General features: G+C 39.1%; 1 protein-coding gene and 1 long non-coding RNA gene across 2 annotated transcripts in view; one reads left to right on the top strand and one right to left on the bottom strand.

Moving 5' to 3' along the window:
• Positions 1-21,594, top strand: part of PRORP (protein only RNase P catalytic subunit) — a 38,204-nt gene extending 16,610 nt beyond the window's left edge. Inside the window, exons 5-7 of the mRNA XM_066322110.1 lie at positions 18,517-18,665; positions 19,286-19,481; positions 21,182-21,594. Coding sequence (XP_066178207.1) covers positions 18,517-18,665; positions 19,286-19,481; positions 21,182-21,310 — 474 coding nt within the window. The 3' untranslated portion in view covers positions 21,311-21,594. The remainder of the gene's footprint in view (positions 1-18,516; positions 18,666-19,285; positions 19,482-21,181) is intronic.
• A 1,966-nt stretch (positions 21,595-23,560) lies between these two features.
• Positions 23,561-25,001, bottom strand: LOC136363048 (uncharacterized). Its single transcript, XR_010743889.1, has 2 exons — positions 24,541-25,001; positions 23,561-23,714 (listed from the first exon to the last, which is right to left on the bottom strand). It is a non-coding gene; the product is annotated as an uncharacterized lncRNA (long non-coding RNA).
• Positions 25,002-25,015: the final 14 nt, after the last annotated feature.

Raw genomic sequence — 25,015 nt, 5'->3', positions numbered from 1 at the left:
AATCTGTTCATGTGTTGCTTTTCTGGTTCTGTGTGTTGCTGCCCAGTAGGTCCCAGTGCTGACCTCCCTGGGTGCTGTAGTCTGTCCTTGGAGGGCTGACTCTACCACAAGACAGATGGAAAATGTGGAGTGGCATGGATGGGGCATTTACAGCCTGCCTTAGTAACTTCTTCAGTCTACATAGGGAAACACAGTGCTCAGCTGGGAAGATGGAGAGGAGAAATAACGTGAGAGAAGTGGGAGGCAGAGCACAAAGGATGGAAAAAGCCAAGAGTGGAGGCTGCTGAGGTCAAGTTAGGGTAGCATGACAGTCCCATTTTGAAGAAGAAAGGTATGCTGTGACTTCTTCTGCTTGACTAGAGAGGTAGTAAATGAGCAGTGTTTCTGAGGATCTGTGTTAAAGCTGTCCTGCCTGTCAAAAGCTAAATTATTTTACTTGTCAAAAAGCTAAATTTTTTCGAGTCTCCAGGTATGGGTCAGTCTGTGTTCTTTTCAAGGGTTCATTACTGCAGCTGTTAGACTCAGTCAGGATATGGTTTTATGAACTTCTCTGTTAGAGTATGTAGTTAGTATGCAGTGTGGTTGAAAGAGAAAATGAGATTGTTGCTGTGTTTCTAAGACACTCTTAAATGTTACTATTTGCAAATTATTAGTTTCTTTGGAAGCTGTCCCTTATGTGATTCAGAGAGAATGGCAAAATAAAGGGTGTTGTTAAACACAGGAGAAGGCCTAAGATTTATGTGACAAAAACATGGTAATTTAAATGCATTCTGGTCTTAATTTAAATTTAACAAAAAGTACTGTTTAACTTCATGATTTAGCTTCCAGAACTGCAGCTGTTCGGCTGAAGACCAAGACTCTAGCTGACTCTTAGTCATATGACTGAAATAAGAAAATATAGATAAAATATTCCTCTCTGTTTCAAACAGCCTAACATTTGTAACACCATTTAGCATGCCTTAGGCATCTTGGAGAGGGGCTGGGTTGTGTAGCAAGGCAAAGGTACCTTGAGAGATGAGAGGAGACAGAAAACAAGAAGAAATGGTAGGGAAAATTTTTACTCATTTAATTCCTGAAGTGTTCTGACATTCTGGAAAGCTAGATATGTGACTTCCCAGGCAACTTCAGTCCTCACAGCCAGCACTTAGCAAATCATGTGAATGTTATTGACTTGACAGATTTACTGGAACATCATGTGGCAGTTTCTCTGGTTTATGACACTCCTGGTTTGTAAATATAATTCCCAATCTCCCTTTTTTCCAGGTGGGTTTTATTCTGAGTCTTTTTCCTGGTAGAAATGATGATGTAGTTGCATCAATTACTCAATTCCTGAAAATAATAAAAAAAAGAAAAGGAGGTAGCATGAAGATGGGAACAAAGATTCTTTTTGAGTGTTAGGGAATGGTGAAACCATTTGATTTGAAGGCACTGCATACACAGTGACTCTAAAACTGCAACACTGGACAGCACCTCCTTTCAACCCTTTGCTTCCTTACTGTGGCACTTTAAATTAGACTTTGAAGTTGACTCCTTATTAAGATATTATAGAACAGAAATTATTTTGGCTATATAATTCAGAAAATAGAAAAACCCCCAAACCTCCCTAAAGTCTAAAATCATTCAGCCTTATCATCTGCTGCTGTTTAAGACTGTACCTGATGCATTGTGCCTGAATGAGTCAGTCACTGTACTGCAAACGTGTGGTTTGTAAACAGAGATGTCCTTGCAGTTTAACCAAGCAAAGTTGATTCAGGCTCTGTCATGACTTGTAGTTAATCCTTTCCTCCAGATGTATCTAATTACATAAATCCCTGCCCAGCACAATCACATTTGGTACTCTCTGTAGTGCTCTCACCTTTCACCTTGTAAAGGTCAAGAGCGGGAATTTCCACACACTAATTGTCCATTTCTCCTACTAAACAAACTGTTACATAGTTCTTAAATGGGTGTTTTCCTGTTTATGATGATTTTCTGCAGAAGTATTCCTTGGAAATGAGAGGGAATCCCAGTACAAGCAGGATATCTAGGCTCTAGAGACCACCCTTGGGTTGTGGAAGAGGAATGAAGGTACTTTACTCTGCTTCAGCTGCCCCTGAACTGTTGGAGGGCCAGGGTGGGAGGTGAGACAGGGGTAAGAGAGCATGATCTGCAGGAACAGTTTGAAAAGTATTTTGCTATTTTTAATTTTCAACGAGTTTGGTATGTTGTGAATTAACTATACAGCCAGGTCTTTTTTTTTTTTTTAGCTGTTCCCATCTGGTGTTAGAAGGAATTGAACATACATTTCAAATGTGTGTTGGATCAAAGCTAACTCACAATTCCCTTCTTCAAACAGTTTGGCAGTTGGGGTCAGCTCTGCCCTAACTTTACCCTCTCTAATCTCTATATTAAATTAAGACATCTGAACAATTGGTAGAATGGTTCCAGATTGAGTTGCTCAAGGCTGACTAGGCACAAAGGAATAGTTTTTGCTCTTGGCAGATAATTCAAAGTGGTTCTTCCTAAACTTAAATCAGCGCTTCTATAAATGGACTACATGAGTCTGTGTAATTGCCATATAAAGCCATATAATTGCCTATTGCAGTAGGCCTGTATAATAGCTGAGGAAGCCAGATCCTTGCTGTCCCACTCCCTTCCCATCCCAATCTGCTGGCAGCAGCCAGCATACCACATCTCTGGGCTGAAGCAGCAGTCTCCTGTCAGGAAAGCCAGCAGAGCTGTCCTCCTGCAGCTCTCACAGGCTGTCACAAAAAGCCAGGCTGTGACTGCTGTGATTGGGAGTGCTCTGTGGCAGGCGCAGGGGACACCTCATGTTTTTTATGTTTCTTGTCTCTTCCAGGGAAAGAGCAGCAGGCTTGTTGAGTGGAGATTGCTCTCTGAATTGGGGAAGGGATTAAGTGAATTTAGCAGGAATAATAGTTGTGCGTAAACATATTATTGCATTTCCTTTTTCTGTATGTTAAAGATCTAAAATTATATTTAACAGGAGGATATCTAACGTGATAATTTTAGTTATTCTAGTGGTTCTGTAGTAGTTATTGCTGGACTCCTGGCTACATTAGCAGTAGAGAAAAGGATGGGTAAAGAGAGATTGCAGTCTTAAAAGGAAAGAGAAAAACAGGACATAAGATGGTAGTCTACAGGAAAATGGTGAATGGTCATGTTAAATTGTTGAAAAAAAATCAGCTTTGGCCACAGAATTAAAGAACCTTGATGAATTGCATGTTGTGAATTCAGCTCAGAACTACTGCTTTGGTATGCACTTTATTCAGTTTGCAAGGCTTATTTTCCAAATGTAAAGACAATTATCATGACAAAAAACCTCCAACTCTTCAACTAAAGGCAAAATTTTAAAAAAAATAAGAAAAAAAAATCATCATCCACGATTCTCTTGGCTTAATAACCCAAATCAATTTTGAAACATAATTTTGCTTCTTTGAAATCTCTGCTTAATGCCTAGAAATCCTCTATGATGAAAGGAGAGCAAAAAAAAAAAAGTATTTGAGCTTGTAGTGTTTGAGAAAAATAGTGAATACAACTTTCCTAAGTTCCAGTTAAGCTGTTTTTGAGGCCATGAAACACAAAAAAAAATTGGGTTCTGTGCATACATGTATGGTGGACAAATACAAATACTAGTATGCTCAGGTTTTCATGTGGTAATCTTTATGAGTCCTCAAGTCAGTCTTAACTCAAGATGCATAAAAGATCATCTGTACAGTTACTGAGACAGTGATACTTTGTACAAAACATTAGCTCTACTCTATGAGCTGTCCTACAAAACAAGCAGTTATTAATAAATTTGACCCCAAAAAAATCATCCATGGGAAAGAATTTTTTTCTTCTCTGACTCCTTTGGCAGCATCTGTGATTTGTTCAAGTACTTTACTGTCTGTAAATGAAGCAAGAATGAAGTAGGTCCATGAGTCATTCTCTGTTTGGAATCAATACATCCAACAGAGGTCTTATTTGTCATGCCGTGACAGTTCATCAATTCTGCCTCCGACCACCTCTTGTCTTACCACTCAACAAAGCAGTCAGATGTGTTTGTTCATTTGCTCTCAGCCTTTTCCATCTCTTTTTTTTCTTTTTCCTGTCTTGTAATGGTGGTTCAAGTTTGCATTTCCATGATAACAAAAACATTTGGCCTGTTGCTCAAGATTGGAGGATTTTTTTATCTTTGCAACATGTGTTTCGTTCTTTAGACCTGTACTTTCATTTCCTGTAAATACTGCACAAACTGTAAAGATGAAGATTTTTGGTGTTTTCATTGAAGACCACCTTCACCATCTGTGTAACATGATCTTAGAAGAGAAAGAAGCTCAAGCAGTAAGGGGTGCTCTTGAAACTTCACCTATTTTTAGTGTTAGAGATTCATGACTGAAATATTCAGCATTGCGTCTGTATCTCATCAGTTAATTTCTGGGAATTCCTTGGATATCCCAGCAGAAGTCAGAAGACACATCTCAGAGATCAATACCAATCTGCTGAAATCTTCCCCCTCTCCTTCTATATTGGGGCCATCCTAAAATAGCATAGCTGAAGCTCAAGAATTTTGGTCACCAGATGCCAAAGAGCAAGGCTGTTAAACTTCCCGAGAGAGCTGAAGGAGATAGACTCAGTTGCCAGTTAAAACCTAGAGGGAAGGCCTGGTCTGCAAGTTCTCCTCTCCCTGCAGCTCTTCTGAAACCTGGCAGTTCCTGATTGTGGCTAAAACAGAAATAAAAGGGCATTTAATATATTCAGCTGTGTATGGCTGTACACTGTAAGCGAAGATGTATTGGACATCAGTGTGTGAGAGGTTCTAGAAGTACTCCTAAAACTGGTTGGCATGGATGCTTCCACCAAGGAAACACCCGTGTTGCCTGCACACCTCGAGCCACCAAGTCTGGCTCTTCCCATAAAGGTGTGTTCCAATGTCCCTCACTGCTTCTGCAGCACTGGGACAGGAGAGTAGGACTAGATGGGACATCCTAAAAAGGGAAGCACAAAGTCAGGCTGGCTTTGTGAATACAGGGGAAACTTTCTTTAAAACTTCAAAAAATTCTCAACATTGTGAAATGGGAGATGGGAAGCTGACAGGATTTCCTGAGTAAATGCCTCATTAGTTGGCTGTAAGCAATTATTTTTCCTTTCAGAGGTTTCCACTCTAGTTTTGCATTTCCTGGTGAGAATAGAGCAGCAGAAATTGATCGAGTTAAAGAAATCCGACTGTCAGGTAATTTGACAGGTTCTGCCTGTTACTTTCTCTCAGAGTCAGATTCTTCCTGGTGTTGCCTCCCTTTACTATTTGCAACCTTTGTTTCTGGCTATAAAATTAATAAAACCTATATGGTTAAATTAATTATCTCTACTGGTTTCCATCTGATGTTTGTTATTTTTGTATTTAGCGATATTAGCAAATCAAAAGTTAGTGTAAGTACGGGAGCCCCCAAGCACCAAGTATACCTTTTTTTTTTTATGAGTGAATTTGCATCATGTCTTTCAAAGTAGGATTCTTCTGATCACTAGGAATATAAGCTTGAAATTCATCAGGGCAGGGTGAAACTGCCTTGATGATTCATGTCCCAGTGAACTTGGTAACTAGCAAACTTAGTAACTAGCTTGGTTGTTGTACCTTGTAGAGGACTCCTGCTAAAACCTGGGTGATGAAGTCAAATGAACAGGTCCTCTGCACTGGATGAGTTTCTGTTTTGCTGTTTCCACTTGTCCCTTAGAAACCACAGGATGGGGGTTTTCTTTGGGCAGCTCAGCTGCCTCTCAGAATCATGGAATTGTTATCAGTGTGGCAATGAGAGGTGTGCTGGGCCTCCAAATTGGAAACCTGGTCTTTAGAGAACTGAACTGCTTCTTTAGAAGTGGTTGTCATATGAAAAGTCTCCATGGTAGTGAGAGGCTGTGAGAAGCACGCCAGAAAATGGGAAGGTTGGGTTACAATAGGCCAGTTCTCTGTAAAAATAAATATTTGATTTGAATGTGGGAAGTGCTGGTTTCACTGTCATCTTAAAAGCAGTATAGGTAATCCTCAGGACAGTGATTGTGTTCATTCATGTACACCTGGATTTATTTATATATATGGAAAGCAGCCAATTTTGGTTCATGCTTGGCTTTTACATTTGATATGCTCTTTCTAGTAAAAGTAGGAAAGAAAACTTATTTGAAGCTGTGTTATTTGAAGGCAAAAAGGTGCAGTGTAACAAAAGCCTTAAAGTTCACTTGGATTTATTTATGAAGCTATGAAAGCCTAATTTTTTGAACAATATGTTATTCCCAGGGATCTCTGCATATTGACATGATGTTTAATGATCCAACAATCCATTAAGCTGCATTTCTTGTTTTTTCTCTAGTTGCATTCTATTTGCAAAGCAGGATTGGAAGAGACTTTTATATATAGGTAAATATATTTAAATTGGGATTATTAAATTAATATAACCGGTAATGAAGTTTAAAACTGAAGTTAAAGTATTTTTTTTTTAATCTAGACTCATGGAAAATCAAGTACAATTGTCCACAGCTTTTAATCTAAATCTCTTCATAAACTGATGGTTTTGTGTTGTCTGGAACATGGAAATAGGAACTCCTATTTGAATGTAGGAAACTGATTTTGCCAGAATTAAAATTCCATTCTGGGGATGACAATCATGCTGGCAGTATTCTTGCTTAAAACCAATCCACAAGAATTCCTGTTTCAAACTAAACTTCTGAAAAATAGTAAGAACTCTTCTTACCCAGAATACTGTTGTCCATTAGAGGTGACATTCTGTATCGAGCACTTCTTAATGCAAACATCACCTTTTGCCAGTATTGATTTTGTGCATCAGATACAGATATGAAAGGGAAGATGCTATCCCTATTCTACTTTTTACTGATTTTGTTTCAGGGTATATTTGTGCAGTTCTTCCTAATAAGGGAGGGAAAATGAGACAAGGCAAAAAACAAAAGAGTCAAAATAAAATAGTCCCCGTGCTAATTCAGACTTATGCCTTTATCTGTGGTGTTAATCTAAATTACATCAAATTAGATTAAAGTAATATGTTTACTTGTTTTAGCATAAAGAGATCTCATTCAGGTATCTGTCACTTCTCTGAGGACTGCTACCAGAACTGTGCCATTAAGCTGGTATTGTACATGCTGAAACTTGTAAACAATTTTGTTGCTTGGTATCATGGGAGGAACAGGAGTAATGTAGTAAGAACACCAGTACCAAGGACATATTAAGATAACTATGGCTACCTTTGCTGCTACTGTTCTTCAAGTTTTCAGGAAAGTAGCTGTTGTACAATAGAAATATTCAGTCCCACTCTCCAAGAAAAATGCCTGACTCAAGATCTTAAAAATTAGAACTTGCAAATCATTCAATGAAGAAACGACCTTCTAAAGCATCATTTGTGTTGGTGTTCTCATTTTTCTGTACATCTCTGTAAAATAAACATTCAGTTCCTCTGTTCTGTAATTATTATTTCCTAAATACAATCCCCCTCAAATTACGTTTTAAAATCACTTTGAATGTTTTATCTCTGGCATTGTAACTATTTGCCCCATATCATTGTTAGGAAACCTTTTTCTTAATGAGAAATTCTCTATTTCAACTATTTTACGTATTTCCTACTAATCTTTACATGCATCTACTGATTTTTCCTTTCCACCCAGAGATGATGGCTTGTGATGCTGTTTCTTCCTGATTTATTATTCACTGGTCTGATCTTTAATGATCTGAATAGTTCTTTTCACAGTTCTAGCTGGAAATATGCATTGCATTATAATGAGTCAAAAGCTAATGAGGTTGTCAAAATTAGGTACTCTGATTTTTCCAACCAGTTTAATGGAGTATTAATTCCTTCTTCTAATTTTTCCCAAATAGTTTCTACCATTTCCAGCTGCTGTATTGTCCTATCCTTGCTCAGTGCTTCCTGTAGTGGCTGTTAAAACTGGATTTGTGCTTCTGCCATATTGTTGATACCAATTTACCTCTTAGATAGATCAGAAAGTATTAGTGATGCTTATGTCTGTCCTTATTGTCCAGCATTTACCCGTTTACCTGCTTAAATTTACCAGCATTTACAAAAAGGAAGCAGTGAGTTGGCAGTAATATTTCTTTTGTCTCTAATTAATAAGTTGAATTTTTGAGTCTTGAGCTTTTAAGGAGTCAAGTTGACCTGACTGAGTGAGCTGTGTACAGTGTGTTGCCATAAGCTCTCCAACAGCAGCTAAAAGCCAGTTCAATTCCACAGGTTCTGAAGTTGTTGTTACACAGTTCTTCCTGACTTCTGTGGTATACCAGTGTGGGAGGATCAACCTTGCTGATGCCTTCTCTCCTTGTTTATTTCCTGATTGTGTGATGCTTTGGTTAACTAGGTAGTGCTTACATTATACCCTAAAAAACCAAAAAAACTCCACCAACCAATCAAAAAAAGTGGAAGTATGATGCAGGTGTTTGTTAGAGCTGTGGTTCTCTGGAGTTTGAGCTTCTACATTCAGTGCAAGCTTAAGTACAGTGGAATACCTATTTCTTGAATGCTATCTATACTACTGATTGATTGATTGATTGATTGATAGGAGTTTTCTTCCACCACAGCCCTAAGTTGCTGCACATTGGGATAAACAAAATGAAGTAGTTGTAAGAGGGTTGCAATTTATCATAGAGCAAAACCAGAGAGTCTTAATGGTGTTGATTTGATGTTGATTTTCCATGTTTCTGTATGAGGAGTAGTTACCCTGGGCTCATCTAACATTAATGTCACTCTGCTGCTTTCATCATCAGAAGTCACATACAGGATGTCCCTGCAAAACATTGCACTGTGCTGTTTAAATCTGTTTATGTGCAATGGCCTTAAGTCTCAATAGGAAGAGGAAGTGTCTTAAAGAATTGGAGGGTTCTGGCATTTTCACTTCTGGTTTGTCTGTATGTATCTGCACATCATGCCTTAAAGAGTGAAATCCTTTAACTTGCCATTGAATGGGCATTCCCAAATGGGCTTTCAGAAATTTGAATGCTATAGGTTAGGGATTTCTTTTTTGTCATCCCACCCACTCTCATTTCCACAAGCCTGTTTAGTCCACCAGCCTAGTTAACATAAAACAGTAATAAAGCACAGTTTTAATCATTTGCTATCTGATAAATTTGATAAACAGAACACTTCTGAAATTATAGTTCTGTCTTGAACTTGAGCACTGATGTTCAGTCTGGGATGCTCCAGAGTTGTTAGCTGGGTATCTGCATCTTTTCCATGGAAATGGACCTAGGAGGGAAAGATGCAACATTAATTCCTCAGAAGTACTGGCTGATACAGTTGTATAGATACCTGGAAACTGGTAATTCTGAGTTGGCAAGCCAAAAGTTGCTTTAAAAAATTGATGCTCTATGAAATAGGGCTGGGGCTTGGGAGTGGTTATTATTTGGCCTTTCTGGTGGTCATATTTTCATATTCTTAAGCTTGTTTCTCTTGAAAAGGGGAAAAAATGGCTAAGTATACAAAGTTTTTCAAATAACCAGTTGTTCCCAGGAGGCCGAGCCTTTAGACAAAAGCCAAATATCATCTATAATTAATTTGTGGGATCTGACAGTATTATTTGTCAAATTGCTGTATCTTCTGAGTTAAAGAAAAATAATTCAGATAAAACAGTGGCCTGCCCAATGTCCAGCTATTGAGTATTGCAGACTGCTGCCAATATACTAATTAAAAAAGCATCAAAGTACAAAAATTAGATCTTGTGGACTGTAGCTATCGTGGTGGGCTTTTAGACTTTCACTGCTAGGATCCCCAGGCATGGGCACTGCTGGCAGTGTTACTGGTAATAAAATGGCATGAATCTGCAATGATGCACAATCAAAACTAATGACTGTGTAAGATAAATAGTGCTGACCCACATTTTACATCAGCTGCATTACACTGCATCCAGTTTTTGTTGGTTTTGTAGGAACAGTGAGTTTCTTGCCAGGGTAAGCCTTGTTCCAGCTGAGACACTTGAACCTCTGCTCATGGTACTGGCAGTGCAAGGTGTACTGATGGATATGAAAGTCCCCTGGGTTCTTTCCAATCTGATAAATACCAGTTATTCTCTTAGCAATATTGAACAGATTCCCTCCTGGGTTCCTGCTTGCTGAAAGCCGTGGTTTCATGGTTGGCCCAGGACAGATAGGGTCTGACTGACCACCCAGCTGCTCCTCCATCTCAGACCTTTGTGCTTTAGTTTGCTTCTGCTGATGTTTGTGCAGTTGGAGAACATTTATATGCTCTCTTTCATATTGCACAAAATATTCCTCTTCCTGACCTTCACAGAGAAATCACCACTCGTTTCAGTAGTGTTTGTTAATGTATTTATGTGTTAAGAGCTGCAAAGGTTCTTATTGGAGCAATAATTTTCAAAGATGTATAAAAGTTTTAAGGGTAACCTCTGTATAATAATCTGTAGCAGGCAACTGGAAAATAGTACTACTGAGAAACAGCAGAAAGGCAGTGTGAAAATTGTATCTGATTGTAACAATTCCATGCTGTATCTGATGCTTTTTTTCAACTGCAAGTTGTCGATTTACTGATGTTTCCTTGGTTATCGTGTCATTCTATCTGGATGTCTGTTGTCCTGTGAGCTTAGAAATAGTGCCTATGATAAAGTGTATGTGGAACTATCAAGTTTATTAAAATGTGGGACATCTCTGCAGAAGTGTAGGTTTAATACACCATAACAGCATGATGCCTGTGCCTGCTGTAACAGTGATGTCCTCAGCTGCTGCAGGACCTTTTCTCAAAGGACAAAAGTACTGCCTGGGACTTTTTGAACCACAAAAAGGACGTGGGGAAAACACTTAACATCAGTCTAGGTCAGTCACATTGTACAGACATCTGCATAGGACAGCGGTGAGAGCTGAAGTGTTAGTTATTACCTTTTGAACTGTCAGTTTCAGTCTTACAAAGACGATTTCAGTCCTGCACCGAGTTATTTCCTATCTATGGAAAGGATCAGTCAAGCTTGTGCTTTCATTTTCATAACACCACTTTACCACTGCTGCCACCACGACCCAGAGATCCTGCTCACATTTTGGATTTTCAGTACTTAAATACAGCTTCTGACCCACTCTGAAAATCTTAAGGCTGGCCCAGCTCCATTGGGCTCCCAAATGTTCCTTTTTAATAGCCACACTGTTTCTAGTTCATTTCCGATGGACTTTTACATTGTTTCTAAAATGAAAGGTGGTAAGAGAAACTGCCTGATTTCCTTAAGTCTGTGTATACATTGTTCTGGTAATAGTAGAAAAACAAGAGTATCAGTGTAATTGCAAAGTCTGGATTTCCAGTGAAAGAAAGCGGACCCCTGAAGCTGTGACTTCAGTTGGGAAAAATATTCCATTTACAGTTAGTGGCTCTGACCGGTAAAGTTTCACATCTGAAGCTTATGCAAGAATATGTAAAACCTCATACCTTTTTATTTTTATTTCACTTTCTTCCTCAAGAATATAAAGATGTTGTATGTGTAATATTGGTGCAGTAGCGATCAGTGAGAAAATACTGTTGATGAAAGAGCCGTGCAAGCAAAAAGATTTCAAGGATGAGAACAAAAATAGTATTGATTTATGGAAATGCAAAAGGAACACTTTCTGGATTTACATGTTTCTCTTCCTACTTTTGTATAATCACAGATAGACAGTATCACCTAACTCCTCTCCTTGGTGTGGAGGGTTAAGACTTTTTAATATTTGGTAAATCTCCAGGTTTTGGTACAAAATAGTAAGTTCTCAGGAGATGTCTGGATAAAATCAAATCCACATAAGCTGCCCCTTAGTCATTGTCAAGATCTTGGTATTTATTCTTTGTTACAAGAAGGAGGATGAGTAAGAGGAGAAATAAAAGTATACCATGGTATCAGCTACGGAGAAAAAATATCTCAGAGAAGATGAGAAAAGGACAAATACCTTTGTCATTCTACATGACTAGAAAGGAAGACATTCAGAAAATTCAAATTCATGAACAAAAATGGTTTACTGCCAGTCCACAACTGAAATAGAAAACATTAAGTTTTAATTAAAATAGAAAAAGTTAGTTGTTAGCACTGGGCTATAGTTAATGGTGAAATGTACATTTCCACTTGTTACCCCAGCAGAAGGCTGCTTTGAATTTCAGATTCACCCCTTCTCTTCCGTCTTTATTCCTGCTTCATAATTGCTGACACAACATCAAAGGTCTGCTTGTACATTTAAATCAACATTACATTTTTTCGTAAGTAATTGGGAAAGAAAATGATATTGTAGCTGCTTAACAAAACTTTTAGATTTAGAAACTTGACTGGCACTGAAGTAACTTACAAATTTCAACTTCCAAAAATGCAGTTAGACAACTGAAAAATATTTGTTTGTCTGTGTATTTCTTGAATTGTAGGAGTCAGAAAAATTTGCCCGTTTTTCTCTTTTGCAACTTGTACTATAAAATTCAGTAAATCCTCAAATGTCTGTATCTTCTTTAGCCATAATTTCTAGAGTTCTTTGCATTGTTCATCTAATACCATGCTATTGTTAACTATTGTCACTACCCATTTTTCTTTTTTTTTTATTTGTGGATGATCTTCATTTATCTATAGATCATGAGGATGAAAACATTACCATTCAAAAGCAGAGACATTCAAAAAGTGTGAGCAAGAATGTTCACACTAAAAGGTTTCTCAGTCTGACAAAGTGGCTGAGACCTTTTAAAGGTGACAGTCCATTCTAAAAAGCCAGATTCCAAAAAGTTAATGGCTCCTCCACCTCCCCATCCTTCATGTCATACACACACTTTAATTCCATTTTTAAATTGGGTATATATTTCTTCACTCTGCATGCATCCCACTCTGATTCTGTTAATTCATGTAGGAAATACTGCTTCACTGTCCATCAGATTACCTCTTGTGTCTTTTGGGAATAAGACAGAGCAGGATATGACTAATTAGAAAATACCTGTTTCAAAACTTTTTTTTTTCCTTATATGGCTCTCTGCTGGGAAGGATCAGTACCTATCCCTCCCTATCTACACAGGAGAAATTCATAATAGTCTTACCAAATCTGAGGCTGATTTACACAGTTTTGGTTTGTGTTGTGCTGTTCTCTGAGCTCATCATTAGAATAACAGACAAGTGGCTCTTCTAGATTGTTTGAAATTGAAAACTTTATCTACAGTTTATAATATAGCAGAATGCAGTGTCAGAGACTATCTACAAACATATTATTTCTACATTCAGAATTGTTTCAGGGATTGGCTTGAGCAGGTTGCATCTTCAGTGGAAATCAAATGGAGTTGTGATTAAAGGTATGCACATTACTGGCATAACAGCCAGGGTACCATGAATACTGAAAAATATAAATTGTGCTATTGCTTCTGTATCTGACCTGAATATATTTACAGTTATTCTACTTCATTCTCCCTACTACTCAGGATTCAAGATGAGATTCATTAGCTTGGTCACAGTCCGTGGAGTATTGCTGCAGTCAGTTTTAACCTGAAAGTAATGTGTTTGCATTCACCCAGTGTTACAACTGAGCCAAGTCCTTCAGGCAGCGGGAACACTGGATTGTGCAGGAGCACTTGGTGTCTTGGTACACACTTGGTACCAGTCAGTTTGGACCTGGGTGCTGCAGAAGCATCTTCAGTCTCTGAATACAGACTTACTCTGCAAGTAGCACAGCTGTATTTAGGCATCACCTCATCTGAGCAAACTGAGGCCACTGTACCATCCTCAATCTATATTAAATCAACTCGGGAATCTGCTTCTGTGGTTTAGTTTTCCTGCTCAGTCAATAATCTGCCTTTGATTAATAGTGTTGACTGTTCAAGCTAACATCTAAAAATGTGCAAATTTTAATGAATTGTGGTGGGGAGTTAAGACATATCTCTAGTGAATGTGTCAAGAGAGAATAAGTCAATTCCAGGCGTGGAGTCAATGCAGACAGGTTAAGACATGTTAAACATTGTGTGATTGCCATCATTGATGTGTGAAGGGCTGTCATTGATAGAGTTTTGTGTGATGATGTGTTACATCAGTCTAAATGGTCTTACTGTAACACGGGATACAAATATTCCCAACAATATTGTTTCTGAAGTATTGCAGAGGTCCCTGGTGTTGTAAGGGATAATTCCCAGGAGTTAGCTGCTGACTGTCTAAAAGAAAGTAAACCAGGCTGATTAATCTTAGTGACTGTTATTATTCATCCATCACTGCTTTCCCTTTGAAGTAGCTACTCCCTTGCCAGTTAAGGACAGATAAGCTCCAGAGAAATCAAGAAATGTGTATACTGCCCCCGGATTTGAGTTAAGAGCACTGGAGACTAATTTACACTGTGTCGTCAATAATAATGTAGAGAATATAAGAAGCATTTTTATTTGGTGCTGTGGTAATGATCTTGAATGTGGTTTGGTGAATTTACCAGGCTCAGTGAGAAAGTCCAGCCTTTCTTGCAAGCAGCATACATGCCTTTCCTGAGTAACTGGCTGTCCTGTGGGAAAAATCTTGGGCTTCTCCTCTTGTCTGTCTCCTGTGTGTGGGACTGAAGTAAACAGGTTTTTCTTGGGCTTATTTTCTTGATCTTTTTCTATGGAAAAAGGTAATCAAAAATGGTGAAACTCTTAAGTCAAATAAATGTAGCCATGAGAGGAATTCATTTATAGAACTATAGAATGTCCCCAGTTGGAAGGGACCTACAAGGATAATCAAAGTACTGACTCCTGGCCTTGTGCAGGACACCCCAAGAATCACACCACGTCCCTGACAGTGTTGCCCAAATGCTTGTTGAACTCTGTCAGGCTTGCTGCTATGACCACTTCCCTTGGGAGCCTGTTTCAGTGCTCAACCACCCTCTGGTTGGAGAAGCTTTTCCCAGTGTCCAATCTAAATCTCCCCCTCCCCTTACCCAGACTGAGGCCATTCCCTTGGGTCCTGTCACTTGTCACCAAAGAGATCAATGCCTGCCCCTCCACTTCCCCCCCACCCAGGAAGTTGTAGCTGCAGTGAGGTCTCCCCTCAGTCTCCTCCAGGCTGAACAGACCAAGTGACCTCTGTGCTGCTCATACACCTTCACCTCCAGCCCCTTCACCATCTTTGTTGGTCTCCTTTGGATGCTCTCTAATAGCTTAATGTCACTTTTATACTGTGGCACCCAAAACTATAGCCAGGACTCAAGATGAGGCCACACCAGTGAAGAGTGAAGTGGGACAGTCTTTTGACTGGCTGCAATTGCTGACTAAACTTTGGAGACAATGATCGTGCTCAGCCCTGCCTGACAGTACAATAATGGCAGCTCTGAACCACAGTCTGTGTTGGGGTTTCTTCTGCAATTTCACAGCTTTGGTCGGGTGGGAGAGAGCACTAGCAACAGGTGAAAATGGCAATAATAGAGGAGTTTGTTGCTGTTATATAGCAGATAACCTGTAGGTGAGTTTTGCTTTCAAATGGCAGTTAGTGAACCCAAATGTTTAAGCAATGTCGAACATGATTTATTCATAAAAAATGTGATTTAAATATTTTTGGTGGTTGCTTCTTCATGCTGTATGTGTATATAGGTGAGTCACCTTTTGCTGAATCACTGAGTGGTGTGCCTCCCAGCAGCAGTGTGCAGGAATTTCCCATTTCACAAGTGGAAATCTACCCAGCAGCACCTAATGAGAAAGGCTGTTCTACCTAAAGCTAACCCTTGAAACTGGGGACACGTGGCACAGTGTGATCTAGTGATCAGAAAAAGACTGGCAGTGAAGTCTTAGGAAATCTGTGTCCTGCTCTGCTCATAGTTAGAGTAATTAATCTGTCTTCCTTGTGCTCCATTACACACTCATGCAACTTCTGAAAATACTAGATGAATAAAATACCCTTGACTTTTTAAATGAAAGATCACTCCTACTGTTTTTGTATTAACACCATTGTGTTCAGTTAGTTTCCTCTGTGACTGAAACAAGTGTTAGTGTGTCTCACATCTTGCTTTTTTGAGAAGCAGTCAGGCGTGGGAGTAGACACACTTGGGAAACCCACCATGTAAGTTCTGTGACTCCTTGTAGATCACCCCCATTAAGGGCCCAAGCCTAAAGTGAGAGAAAAGGCTCTTTAGAAAAGTTGTCCCAGGTAAGAGGGGTGTGCAGAACAAAATTATTTTTATCTTATGAAAGCAAAAATAATTTCTATCTTCTGTATTTCAGTAGTGTAAGTAAGGGTAATCTCTGTGTTATGTAGAGGAGGGACAGTGGGTTATTATGTAAGCAGGAGTTTCAAAATTTTAAAATGCTGACTCCCTTTAATTTTACTACATTTTAAGCCTGCTTTGAGTTTTTCCATTGCTGTAGGTAATTCATACCAACCTCTCAATTTTCTCCCAGAAGCACTTCACACTAGAAAACCTCATATGCTAATAATACATAGGACAAGAAAGTGCACATGACTAACAGGTACAAAGTGCCACTAGTTACAACCTCCAGAAACACCTACAGGAGCTGGATCCAAGACCCTTAAGTCTTTCATAAACTTAGGAATAGCTACTGTTGACCAGTCTGCATCTGGAACTGCTGTTTTTTAACTTCCTTTTCTTCACATGATTTTTTGCTAACCTTCCCTTAATGTAGCAGAACATTAGGCAAAAAGAACATGTTTTTTGTTTGGAATTTTTAAGGGTTTGCTATAGTTACTCATGGTTATTATTTCTTCACTGTTGACTTCTGTAATGCATCCACGGACATGAAAATGTCTGTGGATGCATTAGCTACAGTCCTAACTTCTATTAGCTTTAATGAACTCAGATTAACCAACTTAATTCTCATTTGGTATTTGAAAACAGCTATTTGCAGGACTGGTTCAGTGCATGAGAACTTATTGCATTTAGCCTTTTTCTGCTCACATTATGTTTTGTTTGTTTTAACCAGGGAAAAGTAGACTGTATGCATGTGTAGCCAATATCCAGTGTGATCTCCTGGAAGCAGGAAGTCAGTTCCAATAGGTACTGTTAGGCATTTGTGCTTTTGATTAGCACCAAGCTCCTATATCTGTATGAAAACAGAGCCTTTAGTCCCTCAGAATCAATACTGGCAACAGCAATTTATAGCTCAACAGTTAAAACTAATGTAGAAAATCTTCTGGCTTCCTCTCCCAGATCCAGATTTATGGCATACTTAATTTGAGCCATCTGCAGATCTTTTCCTCTGAAGAGCAGTCCCACACTTCCTGTCCTCACCACCTCCAGTGATGTGTTCCTGTCAGTCACTGACCTGTACTCAAATCTATCTGTTGGGTTCCTGCAAGCTCAACCCTTCAAAAAAGTCTTTTGTTGGATCAGTGAGCTCGTGTGTAGTTGTGATACAGATCTGACATAACAGAAGTGGTGAGATTGTGCAGCTTGAGAGAAGACTGAATGGGGCCACCCCTTTCTGCTGGTACTTGCAGGTAGATGCAGCTAAATGTGTTGTAAAATGGCACACAAGAGTTACATGAACAATTCTTTCTAGCCCCTGAATCAAAAGTAAGTTATACCAAAAAATGAGAAGGGTCACAAATAGGAGAAAAGGAGGGAAAAGAGCAAGAGAAGGAGAAGGGCCGTTGAATGTATTAAAGGGAGAAAAAGTAGCAAGGAAGGGGGAGGTAGCTAGAAAAACAGGAAGGATTAAAGAATAATCAGGAGATTATATGTTGGCTAATAGTGGCAGCAAATGCAGGTAAAAATTAGGAAATACCTTTCCCTGGTGGTTGAGCATACTGTCCTTGTCTTTCAAATATGACAGATGCATCAATCTCAAGAAACAATTCTTCTGTCTTTCTGGGTCGAACTGAAATGCCATTGTTTTGTGAGCAGTCCACAGTAATAACATGGATGCTGAAAGCCAGAACCTTTGTCCTCTCTGAGCTCAGTCTGGGTGAAGCAGTGAGGCAAAGTTCCAGGCACAAGTTCCTGAGAAACATTTGTTGAAGAACAGGCACAGCGCTCAGAGACTGCCAAACAGTCCCTCTGAAGTGAGTTTACCAGCTCAGTATGTTGGTTCACAAATGGACAGCTAGATGTGGTTTCCATAAAGCCTTTGTCCCGAGGTCACGGATTTCAGTGTCCTGCTGCTCCTCGCTGGGCAGCCCGGGCCGTGTGTAGAGGTCTCCAGCTCCAGCAGGTGGGGCTGGGGAGGCGGTGTGCTCACAGCTCCCGGTGCTCCGTGACCACGAGTGGGTATCACTTAGATCCCAGCGGGATTCACTTCCCTCGGCCGACTTGGAACTTCTGACACCTCCATGCAACTCTGCCCGAGGTCGTTCATGTCGTTTGAACTGCAGGAGCTGGAGTATAAAAGCACTGTATTTCCTGTGTGGTTGAGAGCAGCTTCCTTCAATGAGTTGGTTTGTTGTTTCTTTTTTTTTTTTTCTTTGTGATTAAGGAATTAAATTAGTTACCTGCTTAATTCACATTGCAGTTAAGAGCTGTGTGAAACGAGAGTAGTCTAGAAGTCCCTTTAGGTGAGACACACATGGCAGTGTTCATTCCCTGTCACTCTGTTTTTACAGCTAAGAAAATCTTTGGGTTTGCTTTGTTTTCTGCAGCTGTCTGATGCTGTCAACTCCCTGGCAAAAGACAATGCCCGTTTGCTTGTGCTGGGACGCAAACATATGCTGACAAACTCTTCAAATTGGAAAAGAGATATTATGAAGGAGATGGAGAATAAGGCAGACTTCTTCTTTGCTGAAAATATGTAAGTTGAAGAAAATGGCTCAATATAATAAAGACCGACACCTGATTTATGTGCATTTTTCTCTAGTTTTTAGTACCATTACTAGTATCTCTATCTGTGTGTGTGTAAGAAACATATCCAGTGCTATATTTGCTTCAATAATACATAAAAAGTTGCATTGTGAAGACTTTCATCACTTAGAATCATACTGACAGCTGTATGGTTTATTAGGATATATGACTGATAAAACCACTGCCAAGAGCACAGTGCCCTGAACTTAGAGAATTTCTGGTAGCATCAGTGTGCAGTTGTGGTCTGCTGCTGTGTGGGGGCACACTGTTGAGTTTTAGCAGTTTTGTTCCACATAGCATGGTTTTGTTAAACTTCGTGCCAGGAGATTATATTCTCAGATTGTGATAAGGGGGTGAAAAAAGTGCTCTAAGTAGCATACAATTAATTTTTACTGCACTCTAGCTTTTAGTGTGTGGTGGTAAGCAATTTTTTATTTTACAGAGAACTAGAATAGTGGTGGGAATTTTCAATGTTGCTGACGAATAAATCTTGACCAGCATTTGAACCACTTCCTGCAGCTACTTACTGCCTTGTGAATGACGTCTGTCTTTTCCATTTGTTTTGTGAAGCTCTGAAGATGATGCCTTCTTGTTGTATGCCACTCTCCGATCAGGCAAGCACTGCAGGTTTGTTACTAGAGATTTCCTGCGGGATCACAAGGCTTGTCTCCCTGACACTGTGACACGTCACCTGTTCCGCAAGTGGCAGCGTGGGCACCAGATCGTGTTCTTCCCTTCTGCACGAGGAAAGACTATACATTTTTTGGTAAGTTTGCAGTCAGAAAACACGCAGAGCATGTTCATTGAAGATACATTATTTCAAACTCTGGAAGCCAAAATATCTGGTTGAAATCTAAGACATGGATTTGTACCGAAGCGCTCAAAACTCCCGTGTTAACTGAAAATTCACTGGATTCACAAAGTACACCACCAACAGAAAAATGTAAGAGACCCAAGAAATGCTACCTAAATGTTTAAAATGTAAATAAAAGTTTATGTATACAAATCTTTCCAGAGCTGGAAACTCTGTGAAACCATTACTGGCCTCAATAAAACCTGAGTGCCAATGTTTTAATTTATTTTAAACTTTGAAATCCCTCATTCTCCTCTGCAGCACTATTAAAATATATCATGCTTCTAATTTTACAATATAATTTCTTTCATCTTTATTTTAAAGAAGCAGAAAAGTACAGGTATTTCAGTATTCACTGTAATAGTAACCTAACATAGGTGTAAAGTTTCATGAGGGAAAGCCTGGAACAGTCAGGTTTATAATGGGCATTCATTCAGCTGCAGAAATTGCAGTAATGTCATGTTATGGCAGAATACTACTATTATTATCTAGGAGATATATATCCTTGTGAACACTACATTAACAGGAATGCAGCTGTTTAAAGATTTTTTTTAAGGAAAAAAATAATCATATGACATTCTGTATGCAGGTTTTTTGTTATCTGGTGTGTCTGTATTGTTACTGCTTGCTTAAAGCACTACTGCACCTACATAGATTAATTTTCTTCCTTCTCTGGTTAAAATTGTAAAATAACATTCATGATTACAAACACAGATACCAGTTGGTAAGAATGACAGCCTTTCATCCTTTGTTGCCATATATACATTTCTTCTTATGGAGCCAAATAATGAGTGGTAGGGTTACCTGAATAACACAGCTTTAGCTGCACCTTGTTTCTTTCTTTTGTACAAAGGCACCACTATTTTTCACATCTTAATTTCCATACAAGTGATTAGGGTCATTGATATTCTTAGCTGTCTTCTAATATTATTATTCTGGAAGTTACCACAGGAAAGTAGACTTCCAAGACTATACATATAGAGTGATAGTATGTCCTGGGAACCATAATTACTAGCCAGTAATGTTTCTTTTCTATTTGTTTTATATATGTTGGGTTAGTACACCTGCAACATAACAGACCTGAAAAATTGTTTATTCTGTGTGTTCAACCAGATGCTTCTGACAGTGTTAGTGATAAACCCTTTTCTTACATCTACTTTTCTTACTTCTCCTTGGGACAGAGCAAGTCAGCTCTGTAAAGAGACAGACTGGGAGAACAAATACAAGATGTCATTAGTGTCATTAAATCCTGTGTTCAAGCCTATAAACTCCACATCCTGAGTAATTCCCCTATGATTTCATTGAACTGAACAAAACAACAATCATTTTGCCATTTCTAGTAATTGAGTGCATTATGCTGAAATCATTATTACCTGCTGCTGATTGAAGCCAGAATTTATAATGACTCCTAGACCACAAAATACTAGAAGATAGTTTAGGTTTTTTTGCTGTACTAAAATTTAGGATTTGTTTTGTGTAAGAAAATAAAATGAAAGGTTTTAAGAGATAAAACTGCTTTTAAGGCAAGCATTGGAATAACCTGTAATTGATATTTTAGTAATATGTTGTATAAAGTCCAAAAAAAAAGCTTTTCCTCTGTTTTTTCCCAACAGCCTGCTTTCCGTTACGACTGTGTGGTTCAGACGACAGGTGATACCTGGCATATTCCCTATAAAGATGTTTTTGAGGAAAAATATTCTTACCAAGTACCAAGAAAATGGCTCTGCATTCAACAGAAATGATGAAGAATGTAATTGGACATGCTGAAGCTGCCTTTTTTTTTTTTTTTTTTTTTTTTTGTAATCACTCTTGCTGGCTAGGAGAACTCAGCAGGACAATTATGGGATTTATGTGTGAGGTGTGTAACTAAAGAAAATTGAGTGACTGCTTTTGACAAAATCATTCCTGCATACATCTCTTAACATCAGTGGTGGTCCAGTGAGGGTGAATTAGGTCCATTATTTCCATTTTTACAGGCAATTTTGTGATTTGAATTAAAACTTCATTTTTTCCTGTTGGAATTACAGTTCGGGCATTTTTATCTTTTATTTTTTTCTCAAGCTTTTCATCTACACTGAAATGTATAAAGTGCACAGAGAGAAGAAATTAAGCAAGACTTGCAGAGTACCTTCAGAGTTTGTGTGCTGACCTTGCAAGAGTCACACATTGAGTTGCACAATGTCTACTTCTATTCAGTGGAGATGAGGGGAACAAACAATGCATTTCCCATTCACCAGACACACACAGACCTAAGACTTCCTCACTCTAATTAGAATTTGTTTGATCACACAGAATGCAAGAGATTGGTTAGAGGAACATATAGCAATCATTTGTTTGGAAGAATGAGGAAACAACCAGTGGAATGTTTTGTGGCTCTTTCACACTCCTAAATTTGCTGTTTCTGACAGGATTTGGCATCACTGCAATAGTTTGCTGATGGAAATTCATGAATTTTTTTAAATGAAAATGGATAGCTAGAAATTCTTAAGGACAATAATGGACAAAATTGATTCTTGTACATTTCTATAAAATCTATCCAAAGTTATAAAGCAAAAAAATAGTATAAATTACAGAAAAGTGTTCTAAGTTATTTGTAAGTGTGTGTGTGGTAAATATGTTTGTTTATTGCACTTACGACTTTAATGCAAACCTTTCTCCCCCCAAAACATAGAAATTCCACATAAAGCTCAGGTAAAACAACCTGGGCCTGTCACATTTGTCTCATACAAAAATCCTGTTTGAAACTGAGATGAAACATGAAGATAGTGGAGACAAGCTCTCATGACAAGTTCCTCAGGACTCAGCATTCAAGCATGTTCCCTGATGTTTTTTCCAGGACAGTCCTGACACATGTTCTACTTCTGGTATGAGTTTGTAAACCAGCAGGTGTGATTTGCATTCAGTCAAGTCCTTCAGGTACTGTGCAGAAAGTGTGAAGGAGCTGGGTGCCTCTTAAGGGAACATAAAACCTTGCCTCTAAATTCATCATATTGTTGGTAGTGTTCATCACAAACCCTTTTCCTGACAGAACATGGGGGCTCCTATGGAGGCAGCAGAGAAAGCAGAGAGATTGGATCTACTTCTCTCATTCTTCAATAATTCTAATTTGTCAGAAGATTGCTTTTATAATTCTTTAAGTCAGAGAATTGCCACATCTCCCCGAAAGTGGAAATACTGCTTTTAAATTAGGTGCCTGCTCCTGGGCAGGACTGCTTAGTTAGCAGCTGCCACTCTGTCCAAGGCTGCTGCACCCTCTGTGTGAAGTTCTGCACAGCATAGGCTGCTGTGAATCACTGCTGTTACAGTCCTCCTGTGGTACTAGCTCTGATAGTCATCAACCCAAAGCCATGCAGAGCTGGGGCTTGAAACTTGGTTTATTCTGTCAATATGATTCAACTAGCACCATTGCACAAGTACTGGTACCTGTGTGGGAGTGGGCTTCAAATGTCAGGCTGCAGAAGGTGGATCCCTGCAGCAGCTCTGCCTTAGGTCAGCCCTGGCTGGGCAGAAACTGCACCTTCAGGGTACCCATGTCATTGCCAGACATGTTCATCTCTTCCAGTTTGTGTTTTACCTCACTCTGGTCATTAACAGGCATGCATAATGTCCACATATAGCTGCAATAAATGCATCCTCTACTTCCTTTTTTGATCAGATGTCCCTAAGCAATCACTTGGGTTTCACCTCAAAAACTGTCCTTGGAGAGATACTGTAATGCCTTCTAAATGACAACACTTCCTAAATACACATTACTAGTATAATTAGGGGGTGATGGAACAGATGATGGAAATTACAGTTGGAAGTTATTACAACATTGGTGTCAGATTTGTGACTTCTTTTTTCTGTTTGCTGCTAATACACTTCTCTGTAGATCCTTACAGGGAATTAATGGCCTCTGTGGAACCAAAGGGGAAATATTAGTGATAATCCTACAGACTTTTTCAGGTGTATACTACCTGTTACATAGATGCACATGGTACCCAGAGGCTCAGTTCTGAGGTTAATTATTTGAATTTTAGTTAAGACATCTGTAAAATAACATTTCTTTTGTGTTGTTCTAAGCCTTCAGATTTCAGATTACTGAAATATGGCATTTCAAGATAACAATGAATATGAGGATTTGCTGCCAAGTATCTAAAAGGAATTCTGGGGATTTCACTGGCAATAAAAATAAATGGGAGAGCCAAACCTAAGCCAATAACAAACAGCAGAGCTATTTGACATCTACTGTTGTTTATATAGTGGTACAGTAAAAATTCAAGGTAATTTATTGCACAGATGGGTTCATGATAATGCCAGAAAGGCAAGTCTTCCAAACAGTACAGCAATTGGTACCCCCAGAGAGACCCTGACTGCCATTTGTTTTATGTGTACTACGTTAAGTGAGGAGAATGGGAATCCAAAGGAATGTGCCCTTAACTTGGTTTGCTGTGTGCCATGGAGACAGAGACACACTGAGAAGATGGAGATGAGAAAGATGAACTGATTCAGCCTGCACTCCAGCTATTATCACCTCCAAGATCTCCCACTTACTGCTTACTATGTTAAAAAGATGATAGTGAGAACAGCTTTCCTCAGGATCCTGCAGCACAGGATTTGACTCCATACCCGTACTCATCAGAAGTGATTTAACATTAAACCAAAAGCATGATTGCTTTTTGGAAACAAAGCTGTACTCTGGAAGCCATAACCTGAAAACAGCATAACTTCTACTCCATCATGTCCATGGTATTGAGCAACTGTTCCTCTTTCCTTTGTCTAATTCAAATACTGAGTCTTTGATTCCAGACTTAAGGATTTTCTTGGGTACTATTTGGCAACCAGGCTGAACACTTGATATTTACTTGGATTTTCTCATCCCCTTTTTTCTCAGGGGAAAAAAAAATCATTCTAGAGAATGGAAGAGCTCTGTAGATGGAAGAACTGTAAAGGTATGGATCATCATCTTGGGGAAACTGTTCTTAAGAGACACAGAGGTCATAAGAGTCAGTGTTCTGGAAGGAATGCCTAGGAATGCATTGGTGGCTGTGTCAGTACAAAAGCATCAAATGGAACTGGCAGATAGAAGATTCAGATAAAAGAAGATTCAGACAAAACCACACGACCTGTCCTTATTCTGACCGACTCTTTGCCGCGGCATGTTGCGGATTCAAGAAATTCACGTGGGATCAAGGAGGAGCAGCAAATTCATGAAAGGGAACCAGCAAGGGTTACTAAATAACCAGACAGTATCCCTGCCTTGGGAAGTCCCTCCAGGTGTCTGAGACTGGGAGAGGATTCAGGGATGTATCATGAAGGGCCCTCTCTAGTCTTAATTCCTTGGGAATGCCCCTTTTGGCCACATTTGGAGACAGAGCCTTGGATAAGACTGGCTCCGTTCTGGCCCGGCAGGTGCAGTCAGTTCATGTTCTCTGTATTCCCTTTAAATATTTCATGTCTGCCCACAA

This window comes from Sylvia atricapilla, chromosome 6, assembly GCF_009819655.1.
Source record: "Sylvia atricapilla isolate bSylAtr1 chromosome 6, bSylAtr1.pri, whole genome shotgun sequence".
Lineage (NCBI taxonomy): Eukaryota > Metazoa > Chordata > Aves > Passeriformes > Sylviidae > Sylvia > Sylvia atricapilla.
The sequence above is the reverse complement of the archived record's forward strand: the minus strand, read 5'-3'. Positions and strand labels throughout refer to the sequence as shown.